Genomic DNA, 24482 nt, shown 5'->3' with positions numbered 1-24482 from the left:
TTTTAGTTGGTTTCTCATAGTGATGTCACTGTCCTTCCTGGCATTCTGATTGGACACTGGGGTAGGTGATGCATATAGCAGCGATTGGTCAGGAAGCACACTGCTGATGTAGAGGGATGTGATTGGTCATTCCGGCCGGGAGGTTGATGAAGTGTGTAACTGTGATTGGTGAGGTGTCACTGGGTTCGCGTGCTGTGACACAGTCTGATTGGCCCGCTCTCTTCGCCGGCTCTGGTTCATATCTATGGTTACCGGCGACTGAGTCTCCGCCGCTGCAGGACCCGGCCGAAGACCGCTCCCTCCCCCGCCAGGCGAAGCGAGCCGGGTCCCGGCCCCGTGCAGGCTCGGCGGGGAGTGAGGCCTCGCCGCCGTCATGGCCCCGCGCTCGCTCGGCCGCCTCTGCCTGCTGCTGCTCTACCTGCTCGGGGAGGCCAGCGCCGGGTGAGTGCGGCGCAGTGGGCGGGGATTCCGGGGGAGCGGGGCCTGTGGGGACCTAGATCCGCTCCTCGTAAGGGGGCGCGATCCCTCAGGCCGACTCCGAGCCCTTCAGCAGCGACCAACCCCCGCTCCTCGTGGGTCTCCCCGGTCTCCGCCCACGCCATTCCCCTCCTCCGCTCACACCCCGCCCACCCCAAGCAGCGACCAACCTCCGCCTATCCTCCCCCCCACCTCCGCCCTGGTCTGTTCCGGGCGCCATTCCCCGCACCCGGTCTCCAGCCATTCACCCCCACACACAGAGCCCCCGTCCGTTCCGGCCCCCGCCTATTCCTCCCCCCCCACATACACGCTATCCTGGGCCCCGTTCCCCACACTCGGCCCCCGCCTACCCCCAACACAGCCTCCGACTATCGCATCCCCAATACCCGGCCCCTGCCCATGCCTCCCCCCCCCGGCCCAGTCTCGGGCTATCCTGGCCCCCCAACCTCCCTACACAGCCCCGACTATTCTGGCCCCTATCTCCTCGCCCCCAGCCTCCAACTAGCCCATCCCCCACACTTTGCCCCTGCCCAGACCCCAACTATTCTGACCACCCTGCTCCCACATCTGGTCTCCCACCCATCCTCTACACACAGCCCCTGACAATCCCAGCCCCTCGCTCCCCTGCCGATCCCCCGTACACAGCACCCAACTATCCTGGTCCTCCCATCTTCCAAACTTGGCCCATGCCCATCCCCCCACCCACCTCTGTCCCATTCAGACACATACACACGCATCCCTGCGCACGCAGCACACAGTCAGTGTCACCATCAGCCCACACGCACACGTTATCTTGAGCCAGTCACTGAATGTCTCTGTGCTTCAATTCCTACTGTGTAAAAGGATGTTAATAGTACTTATTGAAACTCTCAGGTGTGCAAGGAGGATGCATTCATTATTGTTTGAGTTGTTTGGATGCTGCAGTGGTGGTGTCATATGAGTGATAGATGTGCAGCACATGTGGAATAGTTCTATGTGACACAGGTCACAACTAGATACTTATTTTGCTCTGTATTTCTCAGGAGGGATTTCTATAAGATTCTGGGGGTGTCTCGCAGTGCATCAGTAAAAGACATTAAAAAGGCCTATCGGAAACTGGCTTTGCAGCTTCATCCGGACCGAAACCCTGATGATCCGCGAGCACAAGAAAAGTTCCAGGATCTAGGTGCTGCCTATGAGGTCAGTGAGTTAATCAGGTATCTGCTCCCAGTGCTAACACAAACATGGTTTTCCTATATTGTTGGCATTTTTGTCCTTCTTATCATTTTGGTGAGGGGTGAACAAGTGCTCTTTCCCAGTGATGTTCTTGGAGCTGGCATTAATCAGGAGGAGTCAGCAATGATTACATTACACTGTTGGTAATGAATTGCTTCAACAAAAGTGAAAAGTCAGACAAGTTTAATAACTAGAAACTGCAATGGAGGTGATAGCAAAAAATCATAAAGAGGCTGGTGTGTGTTAACCTGATTGCTGTCACTGTAAGGCAGGCCTGCACAACATGTGGCCCGTAGGGGCTCACTGTGTGGCCCGTGGGGGGGTGAGTAGGTGAGCTCACTGTGCGGCCCGCATGGGGTGAGTAGGCAAGCCAGCGGCCGGATGGCTGGCCGGCAGGTGGGCGGAGTGGTGAAGGGGCCAGTGTCAGGCTGGACTCTGGAGAGTGAGCCAGTGTCAGGAGGCGTGGGCTGTGGCAGAAGGTAAGAGTCCAGGCAAGTGAGCTGGTGGTGGGGGAGGGTGTCTGAGGAGGCGAGCAGGGGGGCAGGTGAGCCGGAGAGGGGGCTGAGGAGGTGAGCAGTGGGGCAGGTGAGCTGGCGGCGGGGAAGGGGGGCACAGCTAAGGAGTCAAGTGGGCAGGGGGCAGTGGTGGTGGGGCAATTGGGAGAGGGAGGTTTTTATGTTGTTACACGGGCAGCTGAAGAGGCGATATGAGAGGGGGAGCAGGTGAGCCAGCGGCAGGGGAGGGGTGGCTGAGGAGGCAAGCGGGTGGGGGGCAGTGGTGGGGGGACAATTGGGAGAGGGAAATGGCAGAATGCGCCGATGGTCCCAAATGTTCAAGTAACTGCCGCAGAGTGGTAAAGAAAATTGGGTCATTAAGGCTTGACAGCCTCTGGGGGAATCACTGCTAATCCCAGGAACAGACAGGCTGCTGTGTTTGGATTAGGGGTTCATGTGGATGTCATCACTGCAGGAACTGCTTCCATGGAAAAGCCACGTTAGGAGGGCCCTTAAATATATATTTAAGCTTCTTTTTGTCTTGCAGTCAGAAGAAGCTGGCCCCATGTGCACACACCCATCTCTCTGGACTCAATCCCACCACACTTTGGGAACCTGTGCACCTGTAGTCTGTTCCCAGCAGTGCAAAGGCAAAGTGAGGATAGGATCAAATCAAATGTCCATCCCCACGTTAGAGAAGAGAGAACTATGACATACTGCACATGAATCTGAACCACTTCATTAGCTGAAGAGTTAAGCTGCAAATTTTAGAGGAACCTAGTTAGCCCATCAACAAATCTCACTTACAAATACTCGACAGCTTCCCTAAAAACCAAAAGGCAGGACAGTCTAGAAATGAACAGTTCAGGGATCCAACCCCACAGTCATATCATTCTTCCTTGTTCCTCACCATCCCCCCTGCCCTGCCCCCAAGAATCCTAGCCACATTGCACCCGATCCTGGGCCTCACCTCTTCCTCTGCAGAGCAGCCTTTGCTGCAGAGCCCAGGGCTCAGCAGAAGGGCAGTTTAAATAATTTAGAGTCAATATTTTAAACATGATACAGGTTTTTGTGATCCCCCAGTAACACTCAGAGGCCCCAGTCCAACTCAGCCAAACACCTGGTGTTTGAGGCCAAGCCATTTTGGGGGTAGGAAGCTAGGAAAATGTTCAGAAAAGGAATGGTGGATATTTGTGAAATACCTTAATTGCAAAAGCCCTTTTCTGAAGGTTACCAAACCTCTCAGACAAATCCTACCTGGCCTAAGAGAGCTCAGGGGATCTGGTAATTTTTTGGAGAAGTTACACGGAAGTTAAAAATGGGTCTTAGTTGTAAGTTAGGATCAGTCTGAACTATGAAGTGGCTACCACTGGCCCATTACATCCTCAGGCGCCCACTATAACATATTACCAAGGTTCAATACAAAGTCATATAAAATTTATACAAAAATGCATAATGCAGAGATTTATCTACAACTGCATTGATTGACTGCTGTATGCAGTAATATAGTGACCACTGGGTCTTTGAATGAGGCTTTATACTTGGGGGGAGGGGGGCGCCAAGTAGGAGATGAGCAGGTGGGCAAGCGGCGGGTGGGCAAAGAGGCGAGCAGTGAGCCAGCAGGGATTCTAGGGGTGGGCAGGGGGGTTCCTGGCAGGGGAGGAAGGAGGTGAGTGGTGGGTAGGGGACTGACCAGGAGGAACACAGCAAGCAGCACCCCAGATCAAAGGGCACCAAGGTCTGGGAGGGACACAGGGCCAGCGGCAGCTGACACCGGCCTCCATAGGGCACTCCAATGGCTGGATGAGCTAATTCCTGAGAAGAGCAGCAGGAGACTGGGGTGAGTCCTGCTTGCTTACACGAGTGCTGGGGTGGGAGGGTGTTTCGGCGGAACTGGTGGGGGAGTTGTGCGGGCCTGCTCTAAGGTTTCTAGCAGTGGTCACAGGCCAATTTTTGGATTCCAATTTTCTAATTTTCAGAGTTAAGTTATCCTCTCTTGCATGTTGTGGGAGAGAGGGAAAGTTTCCTTTGATGGAGTTTGCAGATTCCTATATAGGAATCTGAACATCTTGTTTTATTTTGCAGGAGATATTACAGTGGTTGGCTTTCTGAGACCAAAGGCAGCTTGATTGCTGTGGATGTTCAGGATGTATGAGGACAGCGGTAGCTAAATTTTCTTTTCTGGAAAACAATAGCTTATTCTTTCAAAGCACCAAAACTTTGATGTAAAGTTCTCTCACTGGGGAAGGGAAGCTAGTGCATGATTAATAAAATGGACATCTCGATGCATTATTTTGGAATCTTCGACAGAATATGCTATTCTGGGATTTCATAGTTGTACCTTAAATAGATCATTTAAAATTATTTGTAGTTCCTCGGCCCTCTCCCATCCCTAGCATTTGTTCCTAGGCTAGTAGGATATAGGTTTGAAATTTGATTCCTGGTTTTCCTTAAGTCTGGAGCTGAAGCACACTTCTAAGTCTTCAGACCTGCCAGTGTGTAATGGAAGTTGTCAAAAGATGTGACAAATGACCAAACTCTGTGATACCTGGCTTTTGTTATCTGTTGCTTATGGCACAATTAGTGTTTTCAGTCTTAAACTGGTTTAAGGGTGTTCTCACTATGCGAGTTAATTGACTTAAGAAATTTAAAGAGAACATTAAGAGATTATTTGATTGTGTTGTATATAAGTACTTAGTTGGGGAGATCTGTTTCACTAATCTGGGAGACAAAAGTATTGACAAAATCCCCTGGCTGAAAACTAAAATTAGATTAACTCAGGTTAGACATAGAATCAAACTAATAGTGAAGGCAAGATGTTTCAATTGTTAATTATCAACAAATATGGTGCTTTCTCACTTTTAAAGCCTTTACGTTGATTGAATGTCTTTCAAAAAATATGCTCCACTTCAGCCACAAAATATGGGTTTGATTCAGGCTAAATTACTGGCTGAAATTCTGTGCCCTGTGCTACGTAGGTGGTCAGACTAGATGATCATAATGGTCCCTTTTGGCTTTCACATCTATTAAACCCATTTTGAAATCTGTATTTAATTCACGGAGTGAGAGAACATCCTTAAAAATTATTGTCTGGCACTTATGGTGGGACAACACAGGTATTCCTCTTTTTGGCTGTTGGTGGCCCAGGAGAAGGGAGTGAAGTGGGGGTGGGAGGGCGGCCTTCCCAGGCCACTGAAGAGTTTAGTGAAGGACTAGCTGCCTGGGCCTTTTGTGGCATTCCAGGGAGAAGGAGAGGTGGGCCCTGCCATCCCAAATGCACTTTATGCAACCCTCACATTCGTATTACCCCCCCCATATTTAATATTGGATACACCTCAAATTAATGCAGGCTGGACACTCGTATCTTAGGTGACTGTCTAGAGACTATTCAGCTGCTGTCCTTCCTCTTCTTCCTGTGCTCTTATGTGGTTGGTGCTGTTTCTCTATCCCTTTCCGTTCAAGCCTCAAGGGAACAGAGAGAGGTCACTGAGGAGGAACTGACAGTAATTTTCAGGTAGAGGGGGAGTGAGCAGCTGTCCTGGGCCGGCAGATTATTTAGGTGTAAGAATCTATTTATTTGGGGTATGTATGTCTGTAAAACTTCTGGAGTAGATACTGTGCTGGAGAACAGATATGGATCACACTTATTCTTCTGCAGTGGTTTAATGGTGGCCCTAATGCTGTGCAACTGATTAAGATCTGCAACTGTAGCCATTGCACATCTGGTACTTTCCTCACTGTAGAAGCACTGTTGCACAAATACATAGTTATGAGTGCATGAAAGGAGATGATGTAACTTTCAGTCAGATAATACAGGGAAGTTTACTACTAGTCTTGCTGAGTTTGGACCTCTTTTAAAGCAAACTATGTACTCACTTGGAATGGAAATCCTTAAATTGTTCTGGGAAGTGGGGTTTTTTTCTCTCTCTTGCAAACAGGAAATAGTGAAATTCACCACTTCTTCTGTGTGAAAAATATTTACCTGTTTTCTTTCCAACTTAAAGTTCCAGATCTCTGAGAACTTATTCACATGCTTAGCTTTACATTTATGTCTAGTCCAATTTAAAATCAATGGGACTATTAGCATGTGTAAGACTTTGCAGGATGTGGGTCCTGACACTTTTGATGCCACTTTGTATAGTTCATTTTACTGATTTACCTCTTTCTGTGCATCTCTGACACAATAGCTTTAAAAAAATGGGGAAATTGTGATTGTAAAATCACAAAAATCAGCAGGGAGACTCAGGGCACATGTAGTCTTTGAAACATTAAACTCATTAATTTCTTTTTTAAGTTGACTAGATTTCGAGTTAACCATATTGCTTTAAGGTACCATGGTGACACAATTAAATCCCATTAAGGAAACATAAAAATTCAGGTTCCATCACCAGTATTGACTCTTACACGTCCATTGTGTTCTTAAATATTTTTGCAGAACTATAATTAGAAAATGTTATATGTGCAATGCAGCAGATTTAATGTTGCTGTTGGGCTCTTAGTTCTTGCACTTTCTGCCTGTGCAATCTTAGTATTGCATCAATGCAGTGTTTCTTGTGGGTGTTTCCAAAAGGTAACGTGGGGACATCTGAATGGCATACAGAATTTACAAACTCACTTGCATCGGACCTTGTTGTAAGTGCCTTCAACCAAGCAGCGTGTACTTGTTAGCTATGCATGTATGCACAGCCCATCTTCCCTCGCTGTACATGTAGAATAAGGACCATTTGAAAATCTCCTATTTAATTAAAACAAAATCACGCAAAGCAGTAGCCCTCAATGAGATATATGGCCTTGCCATTTTTCATGTACCAGCCATTTTTACTATAGCGATGTCTTAAAAAAATAAAATTGTAGGAAAGGTGTGGTTCTTGCCTCCTCCCCCGAATTTAAAACAGCTTAACCAGTAGTGTTCCAACTTTACAAACTATTTCAGTTCTGGGCAGACAAAGCATGGAACACTCCAGTCTGGAAGGTTTCTATTTTGGAAAGTGTCAGAGGGTACCTGTGTTAGTCTGTATCCACAAAAATGATCCCTCACTCTCATGGACTTTGGGAGGCAGGCCAGTCCTCACTTACAGACAGCCCCCCAACCTGAAGCAAATACTCACCAGCAACTACACACCACACCACAGAAACACTAACCCCAGGAACCAATCCCTGTAACAAACTCCATTGCCTACTCTGTCCCCATATCTACTCTAGCGACACCATCAGAGGACTCAACCACATGAGCCACACCATCAGGAGCTCATTCAGCAGGGGCACATCTACTAATGTGATATATGCCATCATGTGCCAGCAATGCCACGTACGTTGGCCAAACAAGACAGTCTCTACATAAAAGAATAAACGGATGCAAATCAGACATCAGGAATGGTAACATACAAAAGCCAGTAGGAGAACAGTTCAGTCTCCCTGGACATTCAATAACAGATTTAAACTTCATCCTTCAACAAAAAAAAGCTTCAAAAACAGAGTTCAAAGAGAAACTGCAGAGGTACAATTTATTTACAAACTTAACACCATTAATTTGGTCTTGAGTAAGGACTGGGAGTGGCTGGCTTACTACAAAAACAATTTTCCTTCTCTTGGTATTGACACCTCCTCATCAATTATTGGGAGTGGACCACATCCAATCTGACTGAATTGGCCTTTTCAACACTGGTTCTCCACTTGTACACTCCCTTCTCTTCATTTGTTGGTATGCCTTTATCTGTGATTTTTTTTCACTCCATGAATCTGAAGAAGTGGGTTTTTTACCCACAAAAGCTTATACCCAAATAAATCTGATAGTATTTAGGGTGCCACCAGACTCCCTGTTATTTTGGAAAGTTATGTTTCATGCAGCTCAAGGTCTTTAGGGTTGGAAGGGACCTCAGGAGGTCATCTAGTCCAACCCCCTGCTCAAAGCAGGACCAATCCCCAAATGGCCCCTTCAAGGATTGAACTCACAACCCTGGGTTTAGCAGGCCAATGCTCAAACGTGCTCCAACAGATGTAGTAAAGATTTATTTGTTTAACAGCCCAGCTATAGCTGCTGGTAATTGTTCTAATATCAAGATCAGTTAGCAAACAAAAGCTACATTTAGTGGCAGTTAAGGTTGCATCGGGGTGTATGCTACCCTCTTGAAACCTGAAAAGCATGGAAATATGAATTTAAGGGGAAATACTGGTGCCTTCCTTTTCAACTTCATATTGAGTATAACACTGTCAGTAACACACTCCAGTACTCTATAAGGCTTTTGCTTCCATCTCCAACAGATACCCAAAAGCTGTATGTATCCCAGCTTCTTCAAAGTCCCACTCTGATGCAAAAGCTGTATGTATCCCAGCTTCTTCAAAGTCCCACTCTGATGCAAAACTTTAGCAGCCACCTCACATGCTTTTGGATCAACGGATCAGTACATCTGATTGTCACACATTCCATGAATTTGGGAAGTTAGTCCACTTTAACACAGCTGAGGTCACTGCTCTCATGCTCTCTCTTCCCTCTCCTCCCTCGCCTCATGTTGTCCCGGAATGAGTGCCAGTGTGTGTGCCGCGGCAGATTTATCATCATATTTGGTGGCTTCACATTGGTGCTCAAACTTGAGATTTTGGCTAAAGATTATAAAATGTTCTCTAGACAAATGCTCCTTTTGTGTGACTGATATTGGAGCAAGGAACAGGAGGAGCAGCAGTGTGGTTTACAAAGAAGGGTGACACTTCTGCCGAAAGGGCTGTATTTTTGGACTCTTATTGTTCTATAAATTCGTTTTCCATTGGACCACTGTGAAGAATTTGAAATAGTGTTGAATTATATTGTGTCTTGGCTTTTCCTGTTTCAATTAGATGAATACAAAATAAAAGTTTATAGCTCTCGTTAAACTGAAAACTTTTGACTTAATGGTAATTGTGGAGTCATGACCAGCACCACCATAATACAGTCTTCTCTCGGTGCCTCCATAGTCTCTTGTTCCTCATTTAGGAATAACGGCAGGGTTCATTTCAAAAGCCTTGTCTAAATAACCTAGTTCACTTTTGCGCTAGTGTTTATTATCCACATACTCTGCCCTTCCAGGTGCTCTCAGACGAGGAGAAGAGAAAGCAGTACGACACATATGGCGAGGAGGGATTGAAAGATGGTCACCAGGGTTCCCATGGAGACATCTTCTCACAGTAAGCTTTCATCCAGGCAAACTACTCTGCAGGCAGGGAAGACTGATTTTTGTTCATAATATAAAGACACCAATACTACTTCACGGACTCCAGCACTGACCTGATGCTTTGTTATTAGTAACCTCAATCTCCTAATTTTTCCCTGGTCAAAGATAAATGAATCAACAGTGTGTATTCAACACTCATCCTAGCTGCTGCTTTCACACACATCCCACCCCTTCTTCCACTGAGTAATGGGCGTGAAGACCGTGTTTGTTCTCTCTCCCCCACAAACCAGCATTGTTCACTTGGCAGATTTGCTAGTGTGAGTGATGTATAATAGATTGTAATTGCATTAAATATGCAGAATCTTTCTTGCATCCTCTGAGGTGTGTCAGGTGTTTATTACACTGCCACAGATAATGGTTTGGGGGTTTTGTTTGGTTTTTTTTAAGGAAAACTGTACAGTATCTTTTCCCGGTTTTTACTGGTTTAAGTACAGCAAAATCTGACCTCTTCATTCACCAGCACTTCAAACAGCACCTCTGCTTCAGGGAAAACCTGTGGATTATTCATTTCTGATAAAGATATCTTTGCTACAGTTGTCCCTTAGAGTGTCAGTATCTGCTGGTGTGGTCTGCTTGAAGGATGAGAGCAGCCCCTATTGACTAGTTTGACTGAATAAAAAGAGAGGCCGTGTTTGGTTTCTGTCTCTTCCTCCACTAAACACTCTGTCTGCTAAGGCTGGATTCCCTTGAAGCCAGTTGACACATTCCTCAAGAAGACCCCTCAGTGTCCACCCTCAAATAGTGTCCTTGTCTGAACGTTGGTACTGCATAAAAGGATGTCCTAGGGCTCTAGCCTAGGATTTAGGAGACCTAGGTTCAATTTCCTACTTCACCACAGGCTTCCTTTGTGAGGATGCAAGTCACGGAGCCTCTCAGTGCTTCAGTCTCCATCTGTAAATGAGATTAATAGTGCTTCCTGCTTCACAGGAGATAAATATGTTAGACTGTGAAGAACTCAGATACTATGGTTATTGGGGCCATGTACCTTAGATGTGGTGCCAAAAATTTATTCCTAGCTGTGATGACTTTAAATAAGGAAATCTCTCCCCAAATAACTGATTTCTGTTTGTCTTTGAAAGCATGCAATTTGTATTTGAAGGAATATCGGCCAGGAATAAGCATTTGGTTTGACAATGTTCAATTTGCTGTACAGTGCATCTTATATGATGGTGAGAAGAGGCTTCAAGGAAGTCTATTGCTGCATTCGATCTCTCTGTTCTAACAGAGATCCTGTTTATGAAGCCACATAGCTGGAGTGAACTTAAACTTCTTCCAGAATTAATGAATGTCCATTACTCCGTAGCTTCTTTGGGGACTTTGGTTTCATGTTTGGAGGAAGTCCTCGTCAGCAAGACAGGAATATTCCACGGGGAAGTGACATCATTGTGGACCTGGAAGTTACACTGGAGGAAGTGTATTCAGGAAACTTTGTGGAAGTAAGTGTAACAGTCTATTTCTAGGAGCCTCCCTGTTGAACCCTTGAGCTTGCTGGTGACTGCTGGCCTAACTGTTGGTGGGAATAGCGCATTCTTAGAAAGAAATGGAAATGGGTTACTTCCTAACAGTGTGTCTGAGGAGGGGTGAGGTACAAAACAGACATGGGTGAGAGGCAATGCTGGAATTTCTTATGCTTTACATCCTCCTGTTGCTGTCAAGTCCCTGATACTGTTCTGGGAACCAAGAGCACTGTGGGGAAGGGGATGTTTTTAAGTAGGTCACTTTGAAACCCAATAGAAAGCTGCAGCAAAGAGATGAAACATTAAACAAGACGTAAGCCTGTTTAGTCGCTTGAAGTCAGGTCCTCTCATATCAAACCCTGCCTCTTTCAGCAAAGTAGTTGCCACCATATTAATCTAACTGAATTTTTACGTGGCCAAGCATCTCCGTCACAACAGACATCTAACATTCTGTGTTTAGCAAATATACAGTGCTTTCATTTAACTAGTTATGTCTCTAATGCTGGCAATCCCCAGTACTGAATTAAAAGCAAAAAAGCTGTATTAATCGAGCATTATAGTTGAGGGTTCAAGTGTGTAGATCAGGCAACTGAAAATTATGTTTCCCAAAGCAATCAACCATTAACCTAAAGGGTATGTGTGTCTACACTGCTGCCAGGTATGATTGCAGCACATGTCGATGTACCCAAGCTAGCCATTGAAGTGCCTTGGGTGGGCATGGCTGTCTTCACTGCTAATGTTACTCAAGCTACCTTTGATCTACCTAGATTACACATATTGTGATCACACCTTCCAGCTGCAGTGTAGATATACCCAGTGTGTGTAAACAGCAATATACCATATTATATATGAACTGTATACCTTAATATATAAAATAGGGCAAAATTGTGGTAGATTTAGGAACTATAACTTTAATTTCCTGCATCTCAACATTGTATTAACAGTTTTCATGTTTCATTTCCTCGGATTCTTCAGTATAAAAACATATTTGATTTCCCATCCAAATAATATGGAAATGGACACAAAAGCACATCAGAAGTACTTGAATCTGGACACAGAAATCCTGTTAGACCTTTAACCCAGTAAAAAACAGGTATAAAGACATGTTTTGAAATAAAGCTGGGAGCTTAGCACTATGGCATACCCCTATTAAAAAGAAGAATCCTCATGTACTGCACTTGCACAGCTTGCAGTCTTCGAGTGTTGTCTTCAGTGACAAGTACTTCAGCCAGATTTAAATCTTTAAAATAAGCTTGTTCAGAGATGTGAATATGGAAGAAAAAAAAAATCTAAAAATATCTTTAGAGAAAAAACTCTTTCCTAGTTACTGTAAAAGGAATGGAATTTTAGCCAGCTTCCCAAAATAATTCATCAAAGGCATCAGATGTTTCAGCCTAATGTTACCTTTTTTTTATTTAGAAAGGTGGATAAGCATTGGGAAGCAGGCTTAAAAGGAACATGACTATAACAGTGACACTGTGGGTTCTCAGGTAGTGAATTGAAGACTGTATTCAGGAAGGCATTTCCAAGATCAAAGGCAATTATTATTTTGGGTGTAGCACAGATATCTTGGAGCTTATTGTCTGGAATATGTTTCTTGAAGGAACCATTCTATTTGCAAAGCCTCAAGATCATTATACAGTGTGACTGGTTGATATGAAACTGCTGGATGTGTTTCTTGCAGGTTGTTAGGAACAAGCCAGTAGCCAGGCAGGCTCCTGGCAAACGGAAATGCAACTGCCGGCAGGAGATGAGGACCACCCAGCTAGGCCCGGGGCGTTTCCAGATGACTCAAGAAGTTGTCTGTGATGAGTGTCCCAATGTCAAGTGAGTGTTGAGTTTCTGCCTTGTACTGTGATATGGATAGCTAATCACAACTGGCCACTAGATGGGGGAAGGACATGCATGTGTGACCAGTATGACCGATGTGGCAGGGTGGCTTATTGGGAAAGAGAGCTGGTTTTATCAGATACTTTGAAGTCGTGGCAGGAATGAGAAGCTGGATTAGGTGAAAAGTTTTTTAATTTGCATTTTTAGCTCCACTTTCCTTGACTTTACACCCATATAAAGAGGTCATTCTGCACTGCTATGAAAGGGACTAAAGTAGAACAGGAGTACAGTTCCCCGTTGGGATATGTGAAGGTGGGGACTGCTGCAGTAGTGGTATACATGGGATCTTGGGATGGTTTCAGTAGCTTCGCTCTTTTCTGTCTATATAGGTTCACCAGTGGAGACAGAGCAAGAGACACCTTTTGCCCTCCACTTTGGGTAGCGTGAAGTAAATGATACAAGCAGCAGGAGAAAAGCAGCAGTCCACTGTGGGAGTAGCCTGTGCTAGTCCAATAAAATGACTAAAACCTGCCTTCTTGCTGAGCACAGCATCCGCTCTTCTACTTTGTTTCTCTTTATTTCCCCAGGCTTGTGAATGAAGAGCGAACACTAGAGGTAGAGATAGAGCCAGGCGTGAGGGATGGCATGGAGTACCCCTTCATCGGGGAAGGTATGGCACTACCACCATAGAGATCAGCTTTGGTAACACTAGGATGATTATGAAGAGGGCAGCATTAAGGAATCTCAATGCTTGCCATGGGACTTTGTTTTGAACTTGCCCCGTTTTAAGCAGTTGTTTTGTCCTATGCATTCTCTCAATCTAGAGACTGCACCCTACAGTCAATTTTAATAATGCTCTGCTTGGAGTTCAGCCCCCTTGCTTTTATAGTAGACATCTGGCAACAGAAAGGGAAAGCATTCCTATCAGAAAGAGGACCTGTGATATATGTCTGCCATAATGCTCAGCTCTGTTTGAAGTGTGTACACAAGTCCCCTGGCCCAAGCATGCGGAGTCTCTCTCCATTGTCACTTGTTCAGATCTGACAGAGTGAAAGCAGGAAGCCAAAAGGGAAAACAGAGCAGAATGCTAAATCCTATATCAGTGTACCCTGTGCCTGAGCTCACCCTTGACGTTCCATGGGGGCGGAAAGGTACGTGCTTCAGAAACAGACCCAGTTTCTGCTTACAACCTGCTTTGTCAGCAAGTCTCCGTTATGCAAAAATTCTTCTTCTAGCCATTTAACAGAATTAACTAGAATCATGACTTCATGTCCCAATAAACCTTTGGTTGCCTTTATTCATCATTTTGAGCTGTAGTGCTACACAGTATCTCAACTATAGCTGTGTAAGTTTTGGATAATCCAAATTGTCACAGTTCATGGCAGCGGCTCCTGTGCTCCTCCAGTGTGGTCCCTCAACAGCATCCACTTAGAGGTTTCCAGCTTCTCAAAAGTCATCTGTATAGGGCAGAGGCCCGCATCTCACTCCCTCCTGTCTTGAGGGATCTTCAAGGCTGCACAGTTCCCAGTCTAGACTCTGATGTCTGCAGCAAGCCAGACTGCCCAAAAGACCAGCATCTGCGCTTTACTTTCTCTCCAGAGGTTATGACTATTCTGTTCCCCATGGTTATAAGCTATCACACAGCTCTTTCTAAGCAAGCACATTTATTGTTAAGGTGGAAGTATTACAGAGAAAACATCAAAACAATAAAAGAACCTACCCAGATGCTAAAAAGCTTACCAAGAGTCACCCCAATTCCAGCCTCTGGCTCTGGTAGGTGTCAGTCCTTTAATACCCACAACTGGGTTGTCTCTGTGGTTACAAGTTAATAACTCTGATTCAGAACCAGAACCCAGTCTGAGCAGTTCAGCTCTTTTTGTACAGTTCAGGCCTTTGATCTCATCTCTGGGAACAGGTAATCGGCAGACAATGACCTGCTCCTCAGGGCGTAGCTTCAGAAGGCTGAGTTTTCACATAACCTGATGGGAGGAATTTGCATCAACCTCTCTCTAGGTATTCCCCAGGAAATCCACTTAACATTTATTGTCCCTCCATGTCCATTCATCTGGCACATTTTTAATATAGTCCTTTGAATTTCAAGGTCTCACATCTGTCTGCTCTCTCCCCCTCCTCCTTCTCCTTCTCCTTCCCCCCCCCCACCACCCCCCAATCCAGAGAGGTTACATATAATTGCAGCTGACAACCACAATAATACATAAATCATTCATTTAATACAATGGACCTCAAAGATATTTAAACTTTATTGAATAAAGTGTCCTAAGGACGTGACAGGACATTGCCATATCTGTCACACACACATTCTGTAGGTGAGTCTTCTGCACTAATTTCATGCTACAATGTTCATTGAGACATGACTCCAAAAGCCTGGGGTCTTCCATCTATGAAGTTGCATATAGGTAGGGAGTCCTTTGTAAAAATGATGTGGATTTTTTTCAGCTTAGAAGAAGGATACAAGACCAAGCCATCTAGTGAGCTGAGTCTCTCTGATGTCAGACAAGTTGACTAATTGCTGGTGAAGCACCAATTGATGACTTAGTGTAACACACCATTTCTAACCTACTTCCACAGGTGAACCCCACGTAGATGGGGAGCCAGGTGACTTACGCTTCCGAATAAAAGTTCTCAAGTAAGTAATCTGCCTGGCTAACCTACTTCTCTCCTGGAGGGATAGCCCAGTGGTTTGAGCATTGGCCTGCTAAACCCAGGGTTGTGAGTTCAGTCCTTGAGGGGGCTACTTAGGGATCTGGGGCATAAATCAGTACTTGGTCCTGCTAGTGAAGGCAAGCATCAGTGAGACGAGAGAGCCAGTCCTCTGATGGTTTTGATGGAGAGCTGGAGGCAGGACTCTGCAGAGCAGAGTGTCATATGTTAAAGGAGTTGGAATACTTTGAGATTATTGCCAGCTTTTCAGAGGATGCTTCCCTTTTGCGTTGTTTGGCCCAAAATCTAAGATTAGATGGTAGCTGCTGGATGAATCACATGATACTTTGGCACTCCTCTCCACTTCTTGCCTTATGAATGGAAAAGTTCTTAGTACTGCACATTGCTAGAACAGGAAAAAGGAAGCTGCTGGATGAGTCATGGGGACTGTTTGACACAGCTCTTGTGTCCTAGATCCCTCTTTGTGCCAACTGTCAAAGGGCAAAGAGGTGCATAAGGGTTACGAGGATCCCCTCATCTGTGATCTACATACTCGTTCATTAGAGAATGTAATGAAAAGTCTCTAATGAAAACCAGTGTCGCACTGGTCATTATAACCATTGTGAGATGTATGTATGAGACAGTGCGGAGTGCAGTCCAGACCAGTGAGAGGTTGTGTCACCACTTGCCCTGCAACCCTGGCTGCCTTACAATGCTTTACCGCTGTAGCTCCCAGCCTGGGATGCTCACAAGCAGCTACCTGCATGCAGGTCGCACCCTGAGTTTCTATGTGCTACCCAGCCCTGGGTCAGCAGCTCTGACCCCAGCAACCTGTCTACAGCCCCACTGTGCCTTCTACCAGCCTTGGTTACACTTGCTTTCTCTGTTGTATGTTACATGGAGCTGTGTTCTAAAGTGTAAGTAGTAAGCGACAGTGAACTGTTCCTTTGGGACCAGCAGGCCTGGTAATTCCATGAGTGTCCAATGGATATGGGGCTGGACACTGCAGGGGGACACTTGGAGTATGCGGGGGCTGGAGTGTGCCTATCACACCTCTCCACTCCTTTCAGTTCACAGGGCAAGATTCTTAGTAATGCATATCCTCTAGCACAGGAAAAGGAAGCTGAATCAGACTTACGAATATCTTCTCCATTCTTCTGAGATTTATGTGAATTCTCCAAGCCTTTTCATGGAGGGAAGCAAGTAACCTAGAGGTCCTGAAGAATAATTGACTTTTCAGTTCTGTGCCTGAATGGAAATATTAAAAAAACAAAATCGGTTCCTTTTGAATTTTTCTCACCAAAATGAAAAATTGAAAAGCTTTGTTCAGGTTGAAATGAAACATTTCAAATGTCAAATCGAAACAACATCTTTGACATTTTTATTCTCAGTTCTTTTTCAGCCAAAGCCATTTGTTGAATTCAGCCTGAACTCATTCATTGTTTCAGTGCCATAAAAATGCATATTTCTGTGACTTTACTATTTCCCAAAACAACTTTGCTCAGCTCTAGTCCTGACTTTTGCAGTGAAGGTGGGAAGAGAGATCAGTGGTTCAAGTTCCTATGTTCTGTTCACAGGCACCCAGTCTTTGAAAGAAGAGGAGATGATTTGTATACAAACGTCACTATCTCGCTGGTCGAGGCACTGATAGGCTTTGAAATGGATATTGCCCATTTAGATGGGCACAAGGTGAGGCAAGAGTTTACTTTCATGTTCTCTACAAGCAAAATTATTTCAGTAATGAGTTCCCTGTGTCCCACAGGGACTTGTCCACTCCTGGTTGCAGCTGTTGGCCGTAGACAATCTTATCTCATTCAGAGATTAAAAAAAGACCCATTTTGACTATCTGGAGTCTGCTCCAGAGGCTACAAGTGAGGGCACAGTACCTGGTTAGCCTGCAGGCTAGGGGATATGTGCTAGCATATGTTATCCTAAGTTCTGTGTCAGTTCTCTTACATGTCCTGGTACTGAATATTACTGGCTTTGTGGCAGATTCAGTATTGAGCATGCCTTTCTAGTATTGCTGTAAAGGAAATTTAGGATAACAGGATACTAACACACTTCTCAAATTTTCCTTGCTTTGTAGGTTCATGTTGCCCGAGATAAAATCACAAAACCTGGGGCCAAACTGTGGAAAAAAGGAGAAGGTCTTCCAAACTTCGATAACAACAACATCAAAGGCTCACTAATCATTACTTTTGATGTGGACTTCCCCAAAGAGCAGCTCACAGATGAACAGCGGGAAGGTTTGTGCTTTAAAAACCTATCACGACATCTCAGCATTTTCTGAACAATGATAGAGCTTTGTCATGTGATTTAAGATAACCGCCTGCAGGGATCAGGAAGGAATTCTCTCTCCCGCTGCAGCATACAGCATAATATAATTAGCTAGGTGCACTGTGGGCAATTTGTTCTTTCCTCTGAAGCATCTGGTTTTAGTTGCTGTACTTGGAAGGCTACCAGATTAGATTAGATGGACCACTGGTCTGATATTTGTATAGCTTTGAAAAATCTGGAGCTGCTTCAAAGCTCCCTTCCAAGGAACCGATTGCACCCTTGTTGGAGATGGGTTAGAACTGGTCTTAGCCCTGCATGGGCTTCACCCTTGTTAGAATGGTATCTCAGATTTAACAGCACAGTTTCCCAGCATCTGCCTCCACTTCTCTTTGGAGTTGGGTATTGCTCTGATGTTAAGGTGGAAGCTGCTCTGCTGCATCAGGAAATAGATGCTTTCTCCCCACCTCTCCTTACCCTGAGCACATAGGCCAAGTCTACGCAGGAACGCTCAGGAAAGTTAAGGAAAATCAGCTAACGCTATGAAATCGACATGCATAAATTATAGCCCATTAACCCTACCCCTGTGATGCTCTCACACAGGAGTAAAGTGGACTTAGTCTGCTGCAACTTAATCCTCTTTAGAGGGTGAATGTCTGAGCTAAATTGAGGGTGGCAATTGACAGGGCAGGTAGCTCTCATAAAGTTGGGGGCAGGACAGAGAAGCATCATCTTTAGCCCCCACTTCTTCACAACTTCTGAACCACTGTTAGAAGAACCTCCCCACCACCCCCTCCCCCAGCATCTGCGGTAGGCGTTGCTCTTGTACTCCAGGCCCCAGCAAACAGGAGCTTCTTTTCCACATATCCCTCTAGCAGGATGATGTAAACCAAGTTCTGCCACTGAGAGGGGAAGGAATTGGATCCTGGCACAGTTAAGAATGGATGCTCATGGAGAGACTCTCTCTTCTCCCACTTCCACTTAGAGAGAAGCATCTGGACTACCTTTGGGCTTGCTCAAGGCCACCACACATATTTTCTGAAGACACTATCTGCCAGGAGTCTCCCTCCTGGATATCTGCCTCCTAGTGTAAGAATGGCAGAACTGCATCTCCCAGAATTTATAGAGTGGAAGCCAGCCCCTTAGTGGTGTCCTGTGCCACTATCAGAGTATAGAAATGCTGCCTTCAGAATATTCCAGTTGTTTCCTTCTTGACTAGTCAGTGGAGGAGCTCCTGATAGCTGCAGCACCAGCTTCCTTTCAGTCCTGATTTTAAAAGCTCTCCATCACTTTTTTGGGTGTGTGCTGCAGTTTTGGCTCTCTGTTCAGGTGTCTTACTGTTTTCTCCAGAAGCCTTGTCTCCAGTGCATTGTTGCTTGCTTTGATCTGTGCTGGGCTTTCAGGGCCCCTCTTTCTCTTTGACGTATGTGTCAGAGGAGGAAGAAAGACTGCTCTGTCAGTGTAGCAAAGCGATGTCCCTGACACAGGGCACCTAAAAAGCATGAGGATGGGAATTCAATTCAGCCCCTCCTGGAGAGAGAGATTCTGTTGGTTTGGCACAAGGGGGATGCAAAATGCCCTTCAGAATAAATCCTGAGTCAATGAAGACTGGGTGCTGAGACTTGGTACTAGTGCACACTCTGCTGCCTGCCACGCAGTCTTGTAGGGCAGTTGCCATCTAGAGTGCGTGGCACATCTCCCCCCCCCCCCTCCCCCCCAGAGCAAAGAGATCCTCCGAGTGTCAGCCCCCATCTCACCTAGAGTACTTGAAGGCAGTGGCATTGCATTGCAGCCCATCTAAGGAGGTGGAGCCTTCACTAAAGAGATGAAGGGAGGAGGGGCCATTAGGTCTCCAAGAGCCCTGGATTTCCCTCTCCTGTATTAGTGCACTAGTCTAGAAGCTGTCAAAGTCAGGCTCAGTTTGTCAGACCACTCTGTTTGTTAGCTCTGCTAATGACACCCAGATAATGTGAGCATCACGCAAGACCTACCCTATCTTAATTTATACAGATAAAAAGGGCACAAACGTGACAAGATAACAAAGGGAGCAGAACTGACAAGTTCACAGGAGGCTAGACATACATGGTTAATTTCCTTGCTAACTTTTACCAATCTCCGGCTAATATTTCACCATTAGCTTAAGTGGACTCATTGTTTATGTCTTAATGTTCCTTTTCCTGACATCTGTATTTTAACATTTCAGCTCTTTTGCTTAAAGGTACATACAACATTTCTTTAATCCTTTCTATTTTTACTATATAATTCATTCTACTATCACAAAACAGCGGGGGTGATGGTGCTTTTTGGTTACCAGTTGTGCTTGGCAACCTTGTCTGGACACTGTCCTATGCAAGGCTGCCACAGAGCACTCAGTGGCATTTCTTCTGTCCTTCAGCGAGGGTGGCTGACTGTGCTCATAGGAACTCTAGGATACTTTCGTACCACCACAGGGTCTGATTTGTTGAAGGAAACAGCACTACAAATGCTGTGTCTTTTGGGCTGGTGTCAGTGCTGCATGGCTGAGCAAGATGTGTGGAGGTAGGTGTAGCGTAACTGCACTTGCTGGGGCTTTGTGTTCTCAGATGACTGATAATGGACACCACTCCTGAGGATGTCAGAAGATCAACCCATGTCTCCCGTGGGCTACTGGAGTCATCAGGGGATCGACAACATAAATTGACTGTCTGAATGGCAGCTGTGCTGCCTAAATATTCAAGAAATACTTAGTCCTGTACTTTTCTGTTTATATAGCGAGGGAAAAAATTCCTTCCTTTTCTCATTCTTGGCCACTGGCCCTGCTGTTTGAAATGTTAAGTGCACCTTCTTTTGAGGCATCTCATGACCTTCTTTTGCTCCAGCAGTGAGAATCCTGCCAGAGGGTCTCTCTGAAGACGGGAAAACAATCTCCTTGTTCTGCTTCTCTGATGTCCCTTTGACCAGATTCTCTGTCACCTGCCGGCCAGAGATTACTTTCTAGAGGGTTCCTGTGCTTCCACCTGAGCTCTATACTTACATTGCTTCTCTTTGAGTTGGCTTTATTACTGTTTTGAAGCTTTAACTCCCATGCAACTGAAGGAGCAGTCTGAAATGTTCAGAGGGGAGCAAGCAGCGTGCAGCACTCCACAGGGTTAAAAGTCAAAGTGAAGTAGCATTTCTGCTGCTTTCATGCCAGGAAGCTGAGCTTCAGACCAGCAGAACTGTACGCATTCTTTCCTGTCTCTCCTGCTCCCACCCATGTCTTGCAGCATAGGCCACTAAGTGGAGGAGATGCGGGTGGGTCTGTCTTTCCCTTAATACAGTGACCCAAGTAGGTGGGATATTGTGTTGTGAGTGCTAACCAGTGCATCTGACACCTCATGCCAGCCAATCAGATCCCAGCCCTCACTTTCAGACAAGACATGGATATAGACAGAACATCAGAAGACATCAAAATAATCCATTGAAATAGTTTTAAACAGGGTTTTACTAAGTATGGTATCAATATTAGCCAGTAAAATGCTAGACTGTTTTCTTTACGTGTTAAGTGGATTGCTCTAGCAACACAGGAGGCCAGAGAATGTATCTTGGGCTCAACTTTTCTCCTAGGCCAGTAGGATTTGATGTGTTAAGTAGTATGTGTGGGAGAATCTTGAGCATCTTCTCTAGCTGCCTCTTTTTTGTCTCCACCCCACCCCCATCTGCTACCTTGCTTAGTTTGTAGCAGAGGTGACTGTCTCATTGGGTCCCAGCCCTTTTGTGTTTCAGCCTATCCTGTGTTGTGGGAGGATGTATAAGAAGGTTTTAATATAACAGCATTATCCACTCAGCGCCACCTCTCTTTGTGAGAGTGCAGGATTAGCTGAAATGGACGTGTACAGCCTTCTGTTTAGCTGTCCAGTGAGATAGTGGGACTGCTAGATGTTTGTATTCCATTGCTCAGATGTGCCAGCTGGGGTGTCCAAGTGGCTTCTGTGGCAAGTCAGATATGTAAATATTGTGGGGGTCTTCCGTGCTGTGTGGTAACTATTCCTTTTCTCTCGTAGGTCTCAAACAGCTGTTGAAACAAGGATCTGTGCAGAAGGTGTACAATGGACTGCAGGGATACTAACACAACAGATTGGACTTGATTGCAAATGAAGAAAAATGAAATCAGTGATATTTATCTGCAGTCTTCTTCTGCCCCTTGTAGAACAAAAAGGAGGGAGGGTGGAGCGATGGTTCAAGCTGATTTTTGCAAATGGTGAAGGTGGTCAGATGGCTTAAGGAAAATATTTCCTTTTTCAGGGCATAACTGGTGCTGCCTATAGAGTTCCCGGTAGTGGAGCAATGAGAAAAGCCCCTGAAGAAAGAAAATGGGCATGGGGGTGGGGGGGAGGTGTTAAACTCAGTGCAAATTGGAAATTCTGGTTTTTAAATATATTTTGATGTTACTTTTCTTGACCCTCTCAATGTATTTTCCTCGTTTCTCTGTGTCTCTCACGTTGATCTTCCCCTAACATTTCCTCTCATTCCCTGCCCCTCCCCACAGAGCCTAATAGGCTGTATTCTTTCAGAACACACAACTACCCTGAAAGAGGTCAGTTTCTATTAGAAGTGAACTGAGTGAGGGCCTTGGGAGTGGATATAGAGCCATTGGATGGAGTTCTGGAGGTGGTGGTGAAGATGGCCTCTTCTGACTCTCTTAATGCCAAAAATAGTCTTTTGCCCGCAACATTCACACAAAATTTAAAGCCAGAACTGAATCTGGTTTTTGAAAATATCAGCTATCACTTTGCCCTTTCTTCACTTTATAGAGCTCTAAAAAAATAACCCGTCTCTTCCTGTGCCTGATCTAGAACTCTGTGTTAGGAATTCTTCCCACTTCCCCATCTCCTTGCACACACAGGCTTGGCTGGAATAGTTCGATATCTCCTGCACTTAGTCCTCCAAGAGAACAGGTGCAGCAGGGAGTACTGTAATAAAACTGCTCAAAGTTTAATAGCAATTGACTGGCTATGCAGCTAAGTAGAACTGGCTCTGTTGTAGCTGCAAGCACTTGGTCTCTAAAGAAGGCTCTGTCCTAATGAAAACAGGTGTGTGACATACAAGCTGTGCTACGTCTGACAGCTAATACAGGCAACAGCTCTTCAGCCTCTTAGCTGGAGAGGAGGACTGTGCTGCTGGGCTGGGATAGGTTTCTCGGGCCTTTTCTGGTGTCCTCTATGAGGCTGTCCATGGGGATGTGCCATTGTGTGTTCCAGTACACAGGGGGCTGGTCTACAGTACGAGGGGAAATCAATCTTAGATACGCAACTTCAGCTATGTGAATAACGTAGCTGAAGTCGAATATCTAAGATCGGATTAGTCACCCGTCCTCATCGCACGGGATCGATGTCCACGGCTCCCCCTGTCAATTCCGCAACTCTGTTGGGGTTGGGGGAGTTCCTTAATCGATATAAGCGCGCTCGGGGATCAATTTTAACCCGCCGATACGGCGGGTAGTCTAGACGTAGCCTGGGAAGCTATAGCTGAAAAAGCCTTGAAGCACATCCTGATGGAGAAACTGGCTGTGTGGTACTTCATTCCGTGCAGGTAAAGGGTGAGAAATGGCAGCCAGCTATTCCCACCTGTGGGCAACTCCCCCTCCTTTGCTTTGCTGGGGATAGTGCTGACCCTTACTTTGGGAGCATGGCAGAGACCGAGCAGCAGAGCAGAACGTACATGCATGCGTGCACACTTCTGCAGTGCTGCTTTCCTTTCCCCTGGAAAGCCAACACCCTCCACCCCTCTCTGCACTGTAGCCCTGTGTGAGGCTTTGGGGGCTTGTTGCTAGAGGCAGAAGAGTTGAGAGGATTCAAGTTTAGTTTTCTTAAATATATCTTGAATAGCACAAACATAAAGCGCTGGGGGGGAGCTCAGTGCCCCTCTCTCCTGTCCTGCTACTCCCCAGTTCCCTCTGTGGTGTTAGCATTTCACTCTGCTGCTCTGGGATCTGTTAAAACTAGGTTTTTCCTCTTCTTCCACTCATAGAGGCAACTCTGTTTTTGTTCTCTGTAGTGCAACATTTCTCAAATGTGGCCACCAGGGGCTTTTTGTGTGGCCACACCAGCCTTCTGGGCAGTGATGGGGGAGAAAAGGGGGCAAAGTGTCCACCTCTTCCCCCTCCCCTGGGCTGCGCTGCCCTGCAGTGCCTCTAGAGACAGGTGGAGCACAATGTTGCCGGACCAAGGTGAGCTCTCAGTCTGCCTTGGGGACAAGGCTTGGGCTTCAGCCCAGCAGGACTTTGGGAGCCAGGCTGTGGGACTTCGGGCACTCTCTGGCTCTGTCCACTGGTCCCAGGCTCCTGCTGCTATGTGTCGGGAGCCAGCCCTGGGTGCTGACCCCTGCAGCCAGCTGCTCAGCAGCAGGCTTCCAACACCTGGCTCCAGCTGCACAGCCCCTGGCTCTGACCACACAGCAGCATATGCTGACTCTCGGCTTCGGCCATGCAGGCTCCTCACACACCTCCATCACCCTGGGCCCCCACTGCCTTCTCTTCCCCCGACCCCCCCCCACCTCCACCCCTTCCAGGGCTTAATTTGTCCTGGAGCTTGCTGAGAAAAGTGATTATTAACAAACATGCAAGTATCACTTTTCCCAGCAAACTTACTAGCTAGCTGGGAGGCTGTGATAAGTGATACTAACAAACGTATGTTTGTTAGTATCACTTATCACAGCCTCCCAGCTAGCTAGTAAGTGTGCTGTGAAAAGTGATATTAACGAACACACACCTGTCACTTTTCACACCATTATTTTTATTACTGAGTCTGCAAAAAAGACAGACCTACTTAAATAATTACAATGATGTGGATGTGTATATGAGCATATTTATTTGGTTTTCCTAAAGTTAATTAGGTATTTTAGGAAAGTGT

At 45.8% G+C, this 24482-nt stretch overlaps 1 protein-coding gene across 2 annotated transcripts; it reads left to right on the top strand.

The window, feature by feature from the left end:
• Positions 1-268: 268 nt before the first annotated feature.
• Positions 269-22027, top strand: DNAJB11 (DnaJ heat shock protein family (Hsp40) member B11). 2 transcript variants are annotated; one of them, XM_032772449.2, is made up of 10 exons: positions 269-441; positions 1500-1656; positions 9247-9344; positions 10695-10827; positions 12533-12675; positions 13266-13348; positions 15268-15325; positions 16917-17028; positions 17426-17585; positions 21636-22027. In XM_032772449.2, exons 1-10 carry the CDS (start codon positions 374-376, stop codon positions 21698-21700), a joined length of 1077 nt encoding a protein of 358 aa, XP_032628340.1. In that variant the 5' UTR covers positions 269-373; the 3' UTR covers positions 21701-22027. The 2 variants fall into 2 exon arrangements, with proteins under 2 accessions (XP_032628340.1, XP_032628342.1); XM_032772451.2 differs by lacking the exon at positions 269-441 and adding an exon at positions 1036-1350 and having other exon boundaries at positions 21636-21785.
• The last annotated feature ends 2455 nt before the right edge of the window (positions 22028-24482 follow it).

This window comes from Chelonoidis abingdonii, chromosome 8, assembly GCF_003597395.2.
Source record: "Chelonoidis abingdonii isolate Lonesome George chromosome 8, CheloAbing_2.0, whole genome shotgun sequence".
Classification (NCBI taxonomy): Eukaryota; Metazoa; Chordata; order Testudines; family Testudinidae; genus Chelonoidis; species Chelonoidis abingdonii.
This window is presented reverse-complemented; position numbering and strand designations above follow the sequence as displayed.

Excerpts from the sequence above, each read along its gene's own strand:
- DNAJB11 (XM_032772449.2), top strand. The coding sequence starts at position 374 with ATGGCCCCGCGCTCGCTCGGCCGCCTCTGCCTGCTGCTGCTCTACCTG. Across the intron at positions 12,676-13,265 it reads GATGAGTGTCCCAATGTCAA|GCTTGTGAATGAAGAGCGAA; the intron begins GTGAGTGTTGAG and ends TTATTTCCCCAG. Across the intron at positions 13,349-15,267 it reads GTACCCCTTCATCGGGGAAG|GTGAACCCCACGTAGATGGG; the intron begins GTATGGCACTAC and ends CTACTTCCACAG.